The sequence below is a fragment of the Prosopis cineraria genome, unplaced genomic scaffold, assembly GCF_029017545.1.
Source record: "Prosopis cineraria cultivar Desert tree isolate PC_DT_omini unplaced genomic scaffold, ASM2901754v1 PC1466, whole genome shotgun sequence".
NCBI lineage: Eukaryota > Viridiplantae > Streptophyta > Magnoliopsida > Fabales > Fabaceae > Prosopis > Prosopis cineraria.
The window spans coordinates 11,108-21,821 of record NW_026556791.1 but is presented as its reverse complement, the minus strand read 5'-3'; the positions used below and the strand labels follow the sequence as shown (position 1 = coordinate 21,821).

At 32.2% G+C, this 10,714-nt stretch overlaps 1 protein-coding gene across 1 annotated transcript; it reads right to left on the bottom strand.

The window, feature by feature from the left end:
- Positions 1-1,222: 1,222 nt before the first annotated feature.
- LOC129300183 (protein SIEVE ELEMENT OCCLUSION B-like) lies at positions 1,223-4,910 on the bottom strand. The gene is made up of 7 exons (XM_054938716.1): positions 4,617-4,910; positions 4,418-4,510; positions 3,737-4,182; positions 3,558-3,652; positions 3,315-3,445; positions 2,173-2,640; positions 1,223-2,081 (listed from the first exon to the last, which is right to left on the bottom strand). The coding sequence occupies exons 1-7, from the start codon at positions 4,830-4,832 to the stop codon at positions 1,503-1,505; spliced, it is 2,028 nt and encodes a 675-aa protein (XP_054794691.1). The 5' UTR covers positions 4,833-4,910; the 3' UTR covers positions 1,223-1,502.
- Between the last annotated feature and the right edge of the window lie 5,804 nt (positions 4,911-10,714).

Sequence of the window (10,714 nt, the reverse complement as noted above, 5' to 3'; positions counted from 1 at the left end):
CCAACGAGAGCATTTATTTCTAAAGTAGCTGTTCTTTTAACCTTTGAATTATGGTTGTCATGAAAATAAAACCAAAAAAAGAATATTCAGTGAAAGTTCGGCAGCGACAATAAAAGACTTTTGGATTTTTGTTAGTAAATTTTGCTTCTACTTCATTTATTATTGTTTTGAAAAGGATGTATTGAAATTTTAATTATTATTATTATAAAATTTTTATATAAAATATTTAATAAGAATATAATTAAAAATGTATATTTTTTTAAGAAATTAAAATTTCAACTAACAATTTTTTTAAAAATCATGATGTAATTAATAATGCTATATATTTTGGTCAATATTTAATTAATCAATTAGCATTCCTCCGGTTTAAATAGAAGACATTTTCGACTGGCTAATGTTGGTATAAGATGCAGAACAATTTACAAAAGTCAATAACATCAACATTTTCTTTTTGAAAACTCCCTTGCTAATTGTATTGTAAGGAGAGGTTAAATGAGAAAGAAAGAAAAAATAATTGAGATAAAATAATTTTAAGTAGAGGGTAATCATGAAAAGTAATGAAATTTTTTTATCATTTTAATGATACTAGACTTCACCGGAGAAGAGATTTAACAACGGTGACATTATCCCAACTACCAAGAGAACAGATTGCAGTCACAATTTTTATTTGTAGAAAAATTTTATTTATTGTGATGATTTGAGAGCATCGGTGTCTGCCCAGTGATGACTAAGTTCAAGGGTTGCGTATAATATCAGACAACGGACATCCAGACGAAAGCAATAACAAAACATGTTAAGTATCAAATATGCACCACGCTCCGAGTGACAAAAGCATTTCAATTCAAAGTACGTACTAGTGGGCGACTCATAAAATTTTTTTTATCTGAAACTGAATGGCATCGTGTCCTAATTAATTTCGAAGTAGACATCAAACCAAAGAAACAACAAATTGTTAAACACGATTAACTACAATGAGATCAAAGATTTAAGCACAGCAATTTTCTCTACGAAAGATTTAAGCCCCGCAAATCCAGTGAGCCAAATCAAGAATCAGGACGAAAAAATGAATCGACGATATTGCTCTTCCATCCTTCTAAACAAGCTCTTTTAATTTCTCCATGTAATTATGTCTTTTTCGCCCTAAATGAAAGGGGATAATCATCAACCCAAATGCACCCAAGAAGAAGAAAGAAATGAAAATCAAGCCAAGACAAGCGCAAGCTACGCGTTAAGATACATAATACATTGCCATAGCTTAAAGGAGGGTACAAGTCCAGGTCTGGCGACGCAAGACAACTGACTGACTACTCAGCTATCCGTCACCAGCACTCGAAAAGAAACCACAAAAGACACGTTCATTTTTATTACGTTACATTATTAGTAAATTACGCGAAAAAGCAGAGTCCCCCCTCAGACTGATGCTAGATCAAGCTCTCCATAATCCCCCAAACACTCACGCCTCACCAATAACATAGCAGCTCTTAAAACCTCAAGCTTCAATTTCAACGGGCAGCATTGGAAGTGGCCTCCTCGTGGCAGCACTTGTAGGTGATGAAAATCTCCATAGTTTTGGGACACTCTGGGCACCTGATTCTCTCCGGCATCTTCCCGGCGACGTTAGGAATCTCGAGGTGGGAGCAGCGGTGGGGGACATTGGCTGCCTTGTCATGGTACTCCTTGAACGACCATTCGAATCCCTTGCTAACTATGAACTCCTTCCACTTCTCGTACTCAGCCACCGTCTTCAAGATCGTGGTTCCGTGTCCGGTCAGAATCACCTCCGACCCTTTGCTCATGAGAGCCCACCCGGTCTCGTTCTTGTATGACAGCATCTTCTGCACTTCCTTGGTCACGTCGTCGTCCACCGTCTTGTGCACCTTGGTCACGAACAGGCTCTCTATACCGCTCCAGAAGCTGCTGAAGATGTTCTTGTTTTCCTTCTCCACGTGGAACAGCTCAATCAAGATCTTCTTCTCCTTCAGCAAGGCATCGTTGACCATGGCCGTGGCGTACTTAGCGAACTGTTGGACCCATTCCTTGTCGTGACCACCGTAGAAGAAGATGTATTTCTCCTCCTTTATCTGTCCCACTCAAATTCATCCGTGTTAGTGTGCGTGGAAGTGTTAAAAAATGAATTGAGATCTGATCTCCAGAGCTAGATTGTATACGTACCCATGTAGAAATGCTGGGGTGAATTTGGGACACAATGGGTGCGACCCACTGGCGACTCGTGTGAATTTCTTCTTCCTGGGTCTTGGTGAAGGGAAAGGCCTTGAAACCCCAGGCCTGGACCAAATGGAAGGCGTTGGGGTGCAGAATCTTGCCTTGATGGTTCATGGTCACCACCATGGGCTTCTTCTTGAACTGCCATTCTTCCTTGATGTACTTGAACCCGGCCACACTTCCAAAGTGCTCCACCACGAAGAATGGCATCTTGGTTTTTAGAAGCTCGAACTTCTTGCGCAGCTGCTCTGTCCATTCCTCCACGATCGGAACCCACACGATCTTGTACTGCTCCGTCTGATTCTTCGTCTTGATCGACTCGTGGATTTTCAACACCACGGATAGTTCTTCCTCCGTGATGTCCAGTGTCGAAACGAACAAGTACACGTTCTTCTTTTTCAACACATCGATACTCACCTGTTCCAAGCATTTGAATTTAACTCCAACTCTACATAATGTAATTCCAATTCATTAACAATACGAGCTAATTAATAGCTAGCCAGGCCCGGGCTAATTGAGTGCCTTAATTAGGAGGTTCTTTTCTGGTTTTCTTCCCTTTCACGGTCTACATATATGACACGTACTGGCAGGTAAACTTTCACATGTATAGCCCCAAATACTTACTAAAGTTCACTCATCTCTGTAATTTGCCGTGCTTTAATTATTGCAACTTGGCGCAATTACTTTATTTTAGTTTCGTGAAACGACGGGAGAGGGCCTCTGCCTTCTTTTTCTTTTTTATCTTTTTTTTTTATTGTTCGCTCTTTCAACCTTCGCCAATCATCAATTTTATAATTAAAAAATTATTTAATAAAATAACATAAAATGGAGATTATGAAAATGGAGAGATAAGGGAGGGTTAAAAAAAACAAAAATTAAAAGAAAAAGATCCCTCTCCCTTATCAGACTTGGCCACTTTGACACTGTCCAATTTCCTAATAATAATGTAAGAATGTAGTGAAGACTTAACTGAACAAAAAAAAAAAAAATCGCACAATTAATAACAAGATTATTCTTCGTTGGAATAAAGAGTAAAGAATTTCATCCACGCAACTTTAATCAAACACAGCAGAAAGAGAGAGGTCACTGACCGTTGTTTTAGAGGAACCGTCGTACAACGGCTTTGAAACATCTGACGAGAAAATGAGGAGCTTGAGCACCTCCATGGTCTCCGTCGGAGTTTGCATCGTCTTCCTGATCTTGTAATACATTTTCGTCACCTCTGTAGCAGAAGATAAAGAAATCATTCACAATTACCCCTCTCTCTCTTCTTCAATCAATTCAATGGCAGATATATAGCAACATCAATCCCAATCAAAATATTAATCACTAACCTATCTGTTGCCTGCACTGTGAGATCTGATTCCTCAGCTTGCTGAGAATGATGTTAATCTTCTGACCATAGTGGGACAGTTCTTGCCTGTGCTCTCTGTACTCAAACACACAATCATAAGCACATCAAGACATGCCTAGCGAATTGAGGAGGGGAACTTAAAGGAGGGGAGAAACTTACGACTCGGTTGTAAGGCAGTCTAGCTGAGTGACGATGGCGACAATGGTGATGATGGCCCAGTAGACATCGAGCGGGATATTTTCAGTGGCAGTGACCAAAGCGGGGACATCCTTGGTGTCGTACGAGGATAGTTGCTCGAGCTCGAAGATGAGCTCGATGACTAGCAAGGTGCTCTTGATTAGACTGTTGAGCTCAACGATGGCCTGGCGGTGCTTCTGGAGGGAGGCGGGCTTGGTGAGCACGGGAACTCGCTTCAGCATCGCCACCGATTTCGCCAGTAAATCGGTGGGCTGAAGCTGAGCAAGAAGCCAGAGCTCACCATATTCCATAGCAAAAGCAGCCAGAGTAAGCACAGCTTTTGCGTCCCACTCATAGTGTGAAAGCTTGTTCAGAATCGCCATCGTAGTCTTGTGAGCTACTTGCTCGCCAGGAGGCTTGCATTGCATCTTCCATTTTAACAAATAATAAAAAAGTTTAGTAAGGTCGTGTTGTCATTAGATTTTGTCTGTTCAAATTATAACACCTGACAACTTTTTAAATTCCTTAAACAAATTGAGCTGTCGCAGTATCAAAGGACTCACGGGGTTAAAATTTGTTTGTTTTTATATATAATTATATGTGGCCCAAAATTGTTGGTTTTAAAAGAAGTCTGGACTCAAAATCGAAGGAATCGGGTATGACCTCTGAAGAAATTTGCCTGAGAGTGCAGAGGGGTGAGGAGAAATTGGCTTGGGTGCTTTTGTCATCAATGTGCTCCAAGCTCACTTGGGAACCCTGTAAAAAGATAGATCAGTGACAGTAACCACAGACAAACACGGAAGTAGAAGGAGAAGAAAAGACAGAAGAAATGGAAGAGGAGGGTAGAGATTAGAGAATGAACCTGGACAACACTGTCAACAATGTGGGTAGAGCGAGTTAGGGTGTTGTCGACGAGGGAGAAAAGAGGGCCAACGTCGAGCTTAGTGTCGCTGTGGACATGGGTTGAGATGATCTCTTCCAAAATCTGATCGTCGGACATGGTGAGAGGGTTGTGCTCACCCTCACCAGCACCGGGAATCAGAGATTTCAGTGAGAACTTAGCACCGAGCGAAGCCATGATCAAAGGAAAGAGCCCAAGAGAGACTGATTTCGTAGATACGTTTGAGGAGTTTCTAGTGCTGAGTACCTAAATCCCCATTTCTGACCCTATTTATAGCACAATGAAAGCAGAGATTTTTGCTCTCGAGTGGTGCTAAATTCCATTTCTCTCCTTGAGATTATTTCATTGAACAGTGAAAATTTGGTTTGACGCATGAGTCCGGAGTCCGATTAGTGGGAAAATAAGATCGTGTGTGGGGATACGAGGCTTGCTGATATCTAGCTGGGCTTGGTACAACTACAACGTGACATGTGGATTGAAATTGCCCGTTCTGTCATGCGAGGTCCACCTATTTAGCTCACGTGATTCTTTAAGGCATAATTTTGCGTGGATTATCCTCCTTGTAAAATTATTAATTTCACCCATATTTAAAAAAATTCTTATGATTATAATGCATCTAGTATTTGTTATCCTTTTTAAAAAATTGATATTTGATATCTTCTAAATATACAAATTAAGGAAACTTCTAACGTATAGGTGATGGAAAAAACATGTAGAGGCCAAAAAAGCGAATTGAGAAAACGCTGGAAACCAAAAAACAAAACAAAACAAAACAAGAACAGCGCGACAACGGCAAAGGAAAGAGTTGGCATTTCTTTCACCCTGGCGAGTTTTATGACGGGATTCATCACTTTGGCATTCAAACAAACTTATATTGTCATGCCTTTGCTCGGGCTCACCAATCTTAGTGCCACTCCATTACACAGTAAAATTGTGTTACAAGGAAATCGGACTCACCTGGGTTTAAAATAGTCAATATTTTTTAAAATCCATGTTTGATTTAAAATATAACGAAGCACTTTAGGTCTTCTACTTTCCTATAGGTTGTAGTACTCTAGATGCTTTTCTTTCTTTCTTTCTCTTGATAGTTGGTGTCTGTAATATTTTGTTTATATCAATAAATGGATTTTTTGTGAAAAAAATATTACTCATAATTATTTTTTAATTATACGAATACTTCATTTATTATTTTTTTCAAAAAACATACCCATAGAAATCTTAACTGTAACTATTAAAGCACCTGTATTGGACATTTGACGAGGGTATAATTTAAAAAAAAAGATGTACAGTGTTTTGAAGGATTAAAGTTTCAACTAATTTTTTTAGAGTAGTGCAATAATTATCAATATCTTATATTGCAAACTGAATGGGAGTAATGTGAATTTTTCATGATATTTATATTTTTTAATGTCAATATAAACATAAGTTTTAATAAAAATTTTAACTCCTCAAATTTGAATAATGTATTGATTAAGTCTCTCAATTTTAATTTTTATTTATCCAGCTCCTTGCATTTTTTTAAGGTATCGCGTTCATCGTTTAAATTTTTAAATACCAATTGACCTTTGAATTAATATGATGCATGTAGTATATTGATGACTTGTAATTCATATATAAATAACTAAATGATAACGAGTTAACCATATAAGTTCAATTTTTATAAATTTAAGCCCTCACTGCTACTTTGCGTTTTGCTCTCTTATTTTTTAAAATTTTTGAGTTTGTTTTCTTGATTCTTTTTGCATAAATAATTGCAATTCTCTTTTGTTAATGTACATGGCTGCCAATTTAATATTTCGTTATATGTGTTGATAAATTTTAATCATATTTTAACATTTTCAAATAATACGGATTAGATCAACAATCGAGACAAATTTAATAATTAAATAGATAAAAATTGAATTTAAAAATTAAATTGATAATTAAAATAAATTCAAGAACCAACAAGTTTGATTATACTTGAATAAAAATGTAATGATAATGTGCATTTAATATTTATCTAAATTCTATAATTACATACAGGGATATAAAAGGATCTGGAGCAGGCCCAGGGTGTAAGGCTAATTAGACTGATTATGAATAATATACAATATTAATAACATATATAAATAGTTTGATAATAATAATTAAAATTTTAATAATATTATTTAAAAATAATAATATAACAGAAATATAATTTAAAAAAATTATAAAAGTTATTAAATATCATATACTTTGAATCAAGTGATAATTTTTTGAAAGGAAGTAAGATTTTATTTAAATAATTTGAAACACCCTAATTTTACAGTCTGAAAATAAATTGGCCGCGGTCAGTATTTAAAAATTTCTTCGTAGGCCCCAACAACGTGACTTGATCATTTTCTTGCTGATGCGTCTAATCACTTTATTTCGGTGATAATTATAAATTATAAGATTCAAAATATTAAAAAATATAAGATATTTTTAATCGAATCTCATCCCTTGATAAAATAGTTATTTATTTTTAAATTAATTTTATCTTTTCATTTTATATATACCCTTATTAAATATTATATAAAAAATATAAAATCATTATCAATGAGAATATTTAAATAATAATAATAATTATATCTAAAAAAATTAAAAATGTTTTATATTTTTTAATATTTAATTTTTTAAAAAATGTCTAATATTTTTAAATAGAGGGAGTAAGTCTTTTCACGAGAGAGAACCCCCTTTTATTTTCTCTCCTTTTTCCTTATTTAATTTTATTCAATAAATTTATTTTAACTACAAATTTGATGGATGGGGGGGGGATTGGAAAAACAGAGGGGAAAAGGGAGAACATAAAGGAAAGAACTCATATCCTTCTTTTTACATAATGATTAAAAAATTAAACTGAATCTGGTGATTGGACCATTGATCAGTAAGGGTGTTCAAAACCGATCCAAACCGAAAAGACCGATCCAAATCAATCCAAACCGAATGAAACCAATCAAAACCGAACAATAATCAAGTCTGCTTCGGTTTTTATGATATAGAAATCGATTGGTTCGGTTCAAGTTCAGTTTTGAGTACTAGAAACCGAGCCAAACCTGATTAAAAAATACTATTTATTTATTTATAAAATATATAACCATTTATCTACAAGAAGCATTTTGTTTTGACTTTTTTATAGTAATAAATAAACATTTTTAAAATACTTGAGTGAAAATGCATAATATTAATAATTATAATAATCATGCTATAATCATCATTTAATTATTTACAACCTAAAAGCATTTTGTTTTGAATTTTGTATAATAATTTTTTTATTATTTATTAAAATATAGATACATAGATAAACATTTTCAAAGGATTTGAATGGAAATGCATAATATTAAATAATTTTAATCTTAAAAACTTATATCAATTTTTATGATTAATTATTGTTATCACATTGAAATTTTATTATATTTTTATACCTCTATTTATAAAAAAAAGGAGTCAAAAAGAATTAAATTTAATTTTAGTACATAGTACCATTATGAAGATAAAAAAAGAAAAAAAATTACACAAATGCATTAAAACTTGATCCAGACCTTAACCAAACCGAAAATAAAACCGAATCAAACCAAACTTCTTAAAAACCGATTAGGTCTCAATTATCAATAAACTGAATGGTTCGGTTCGGTTTGATTTTTGTCCAAAACAAAACCAAATCGAACCTATGAACACCCCTATTGATCAGTTAGAGTAAGATTAAGCCAAAAAATTATTTGAAAGGTTGGGCCGGATTAGATTGCTTTGAACAAGTGATCAGACCAAAAATTGGATTCGATTTTTAAAAAACGAACTACTTAAAAAATACTCTTTTTCATTTTTTTATTTTTATAAATTAATTATTTAGATATATTATAAACAATGCATATTTAATATTAAAATTTTTTAATATTAAAGTTGGATCATATATATTATATTTGTATTGTCTAGTAGATAGATTTATTAAATTTTTTATATGTTATGTAATTTTTTATTTTAATGAATAAAAAAATAAAACAAAAAATGACCAAAGAACTATTGTGAAATTTCAGAATAAACAATTAAACAGATTAAAAATAAAAAATTTTAATAAACAAATTTATACCAATAGATTATGGGATCAAACTTTTCTTGTAACATGCAATATCTCTAACAGTGATTTGGTGGCCGAGGCCAGAGAAAATGGAAATAACTTTTGTTGTTTTTTTATATTTTATGGGTAATTTTAGATAAAAATTGAATTTAAAAATTAAATTAATAATTAAAATAAATTCAAGAACCTACAAGTTTGATTATTCTTGAATAAAAATGTAATGATAATGTGCATTTAATATTTATCTAAATTCTATAAATACATACAGGGATATAAAAGGATCTAATTAGCCCAGGGTGTAAGGCTAATTAGACTGATTATGAATAATATACAATATTAATAACATATATAAATAGTTTGATAATAATAATTAAAATTTTAATAATATTATTTAAAAATAATAATATAACAGAAATATAATTTAAAAAATTATAAAAGTTATTAAATATCATATACTTTGAATCAGGTGATAATTTTTGGAAAGGAAGTAAGATTTTATTTAAATAATTTGAAACACCCTAATTTTACAGTCTGAAAATAAATTGGCGCGGTCAGTATTTAAAAATTTCTTCGTAGGCCCCAACCACGTGACTTGATCGTCTTCTTGCTTATGCGTCTAATCACTTTATTTCGGTGATAATTATAAATTTTAAGATTCAAAATATTAAAAAATATAAGGTATTTTTAATCTATTCTCATCCCTTAATATAATAGTTATTTATTTTTAAACTAATTCTATCTTTTCATTTCATATATACCCTTCTTAAATATTATATGAAAAATATAAAATTATTATCAATAAAAATATTTTTAAAAATAATAATAATTATACTTAAAAAAATTAAAAAAATTTTATATTTTTTAATATTTAATTCTTTAAAAAATATTTAATATTTTTAAATAGAGGGAGTAAGTCTTTTCACGAGAGAGGATTCCCCTTTTTATTTTTCGTTATTTGATTTTATTCATGGGGGGATTGGAAAAAACCGAGGGGGAGGAGGGGAGAAAAAAAAGGAAGGAACTTATATCTTTCTCCTTTTTCGTTATTTGATTTTATTCATGGGGGGGTTGAAAAAAACCGGGGGGGGGGGGAATAAAGGAAGGAACTTATATCCTTCTTTTTACACAATGATTAAAAATAAACTGAATTTGATGATTGAATCATTGATCAGTCAGAGTAAAATTAAGCCAAAAAATTATTTAAAAGGTTGGGCCGGATTAGATTGCTTTAGACAGGTGATCAGACCAAAAACTGAATTTGATTTTTAAAAAACAAACTACTTAAAAAATACTCTTTTTTATTTCTTTTTATTTTTATAAATTAATTATTCAGATATATTATAAACAGTGCATATTTAATATTAAAATTTTTTAATATTAAAGTTGGATCATATATATTATATTTGTATTGTCTAGTAGATAGATTTATTAAATCTTTTATATGTTATGTAATTTTTTTATTTTAATGAATAAAAAATAAAACAAAAAAATGAGCAAAAAGAACTATTGTGAAATTTCAGAATAAACAATTAAACAGATTAAAAATAAAAAAATTTAATAAACAAATTTATACTAAAAGATTATGGGATCAAACTCTTCTTGCAACATGCAATGTCTCCAACGGTGATTTGGTGGCCAAGGCCAGAGAAAATGGGAATAACTTTTGTTTTTTTTTTATATTTTATGGGTAATTTGATTATTTTATAAAAAAATTAATATCATTTAATAATCAAGGGGCTATAGTGAAATTTTGTAATTTATTAATTCTTAATTGATATAAATATACTCATGTGGTTCTTGATTTATATTTGCTCCGTCAAATTCTATTTGATTATTTTATTGATGCTCTTACATTGCTTAAGCGTGGATTTTGCTTTGTTTTTGGCTTTTTGTATAGTTAAGAATATGGGCGAGTCCGACCCTTAAGAGCTCAGCCCTTATAGGCTTAGGCTTTTGAGTTCGGTTATTCATTTTTAGCCTCTTTTTT

Coding starts and splice junctions, on each gene's coding strand:
- LOC129300183 (XM_054938716.1), bottom strand. CDS start 4,832: ATGGCTTCGCTCGGTGCTAAGTTCTCACTGAAATCTCTGATTCCCGGT. Junction 4,183..4,417: donor TCAGGCAAATTTCTTCAGAG/GTCATACCCGAT, acceptor TTAAAATGGAAG/ATGCAATGCAAGCCTCCTGG. Junction 2,082..2,172: donor ACCCCAGCATTTCTACATGG/GTACGTATACAA, acceptor TGAGTGGGACAG/ATAAAGGAGGAGAAATACAT.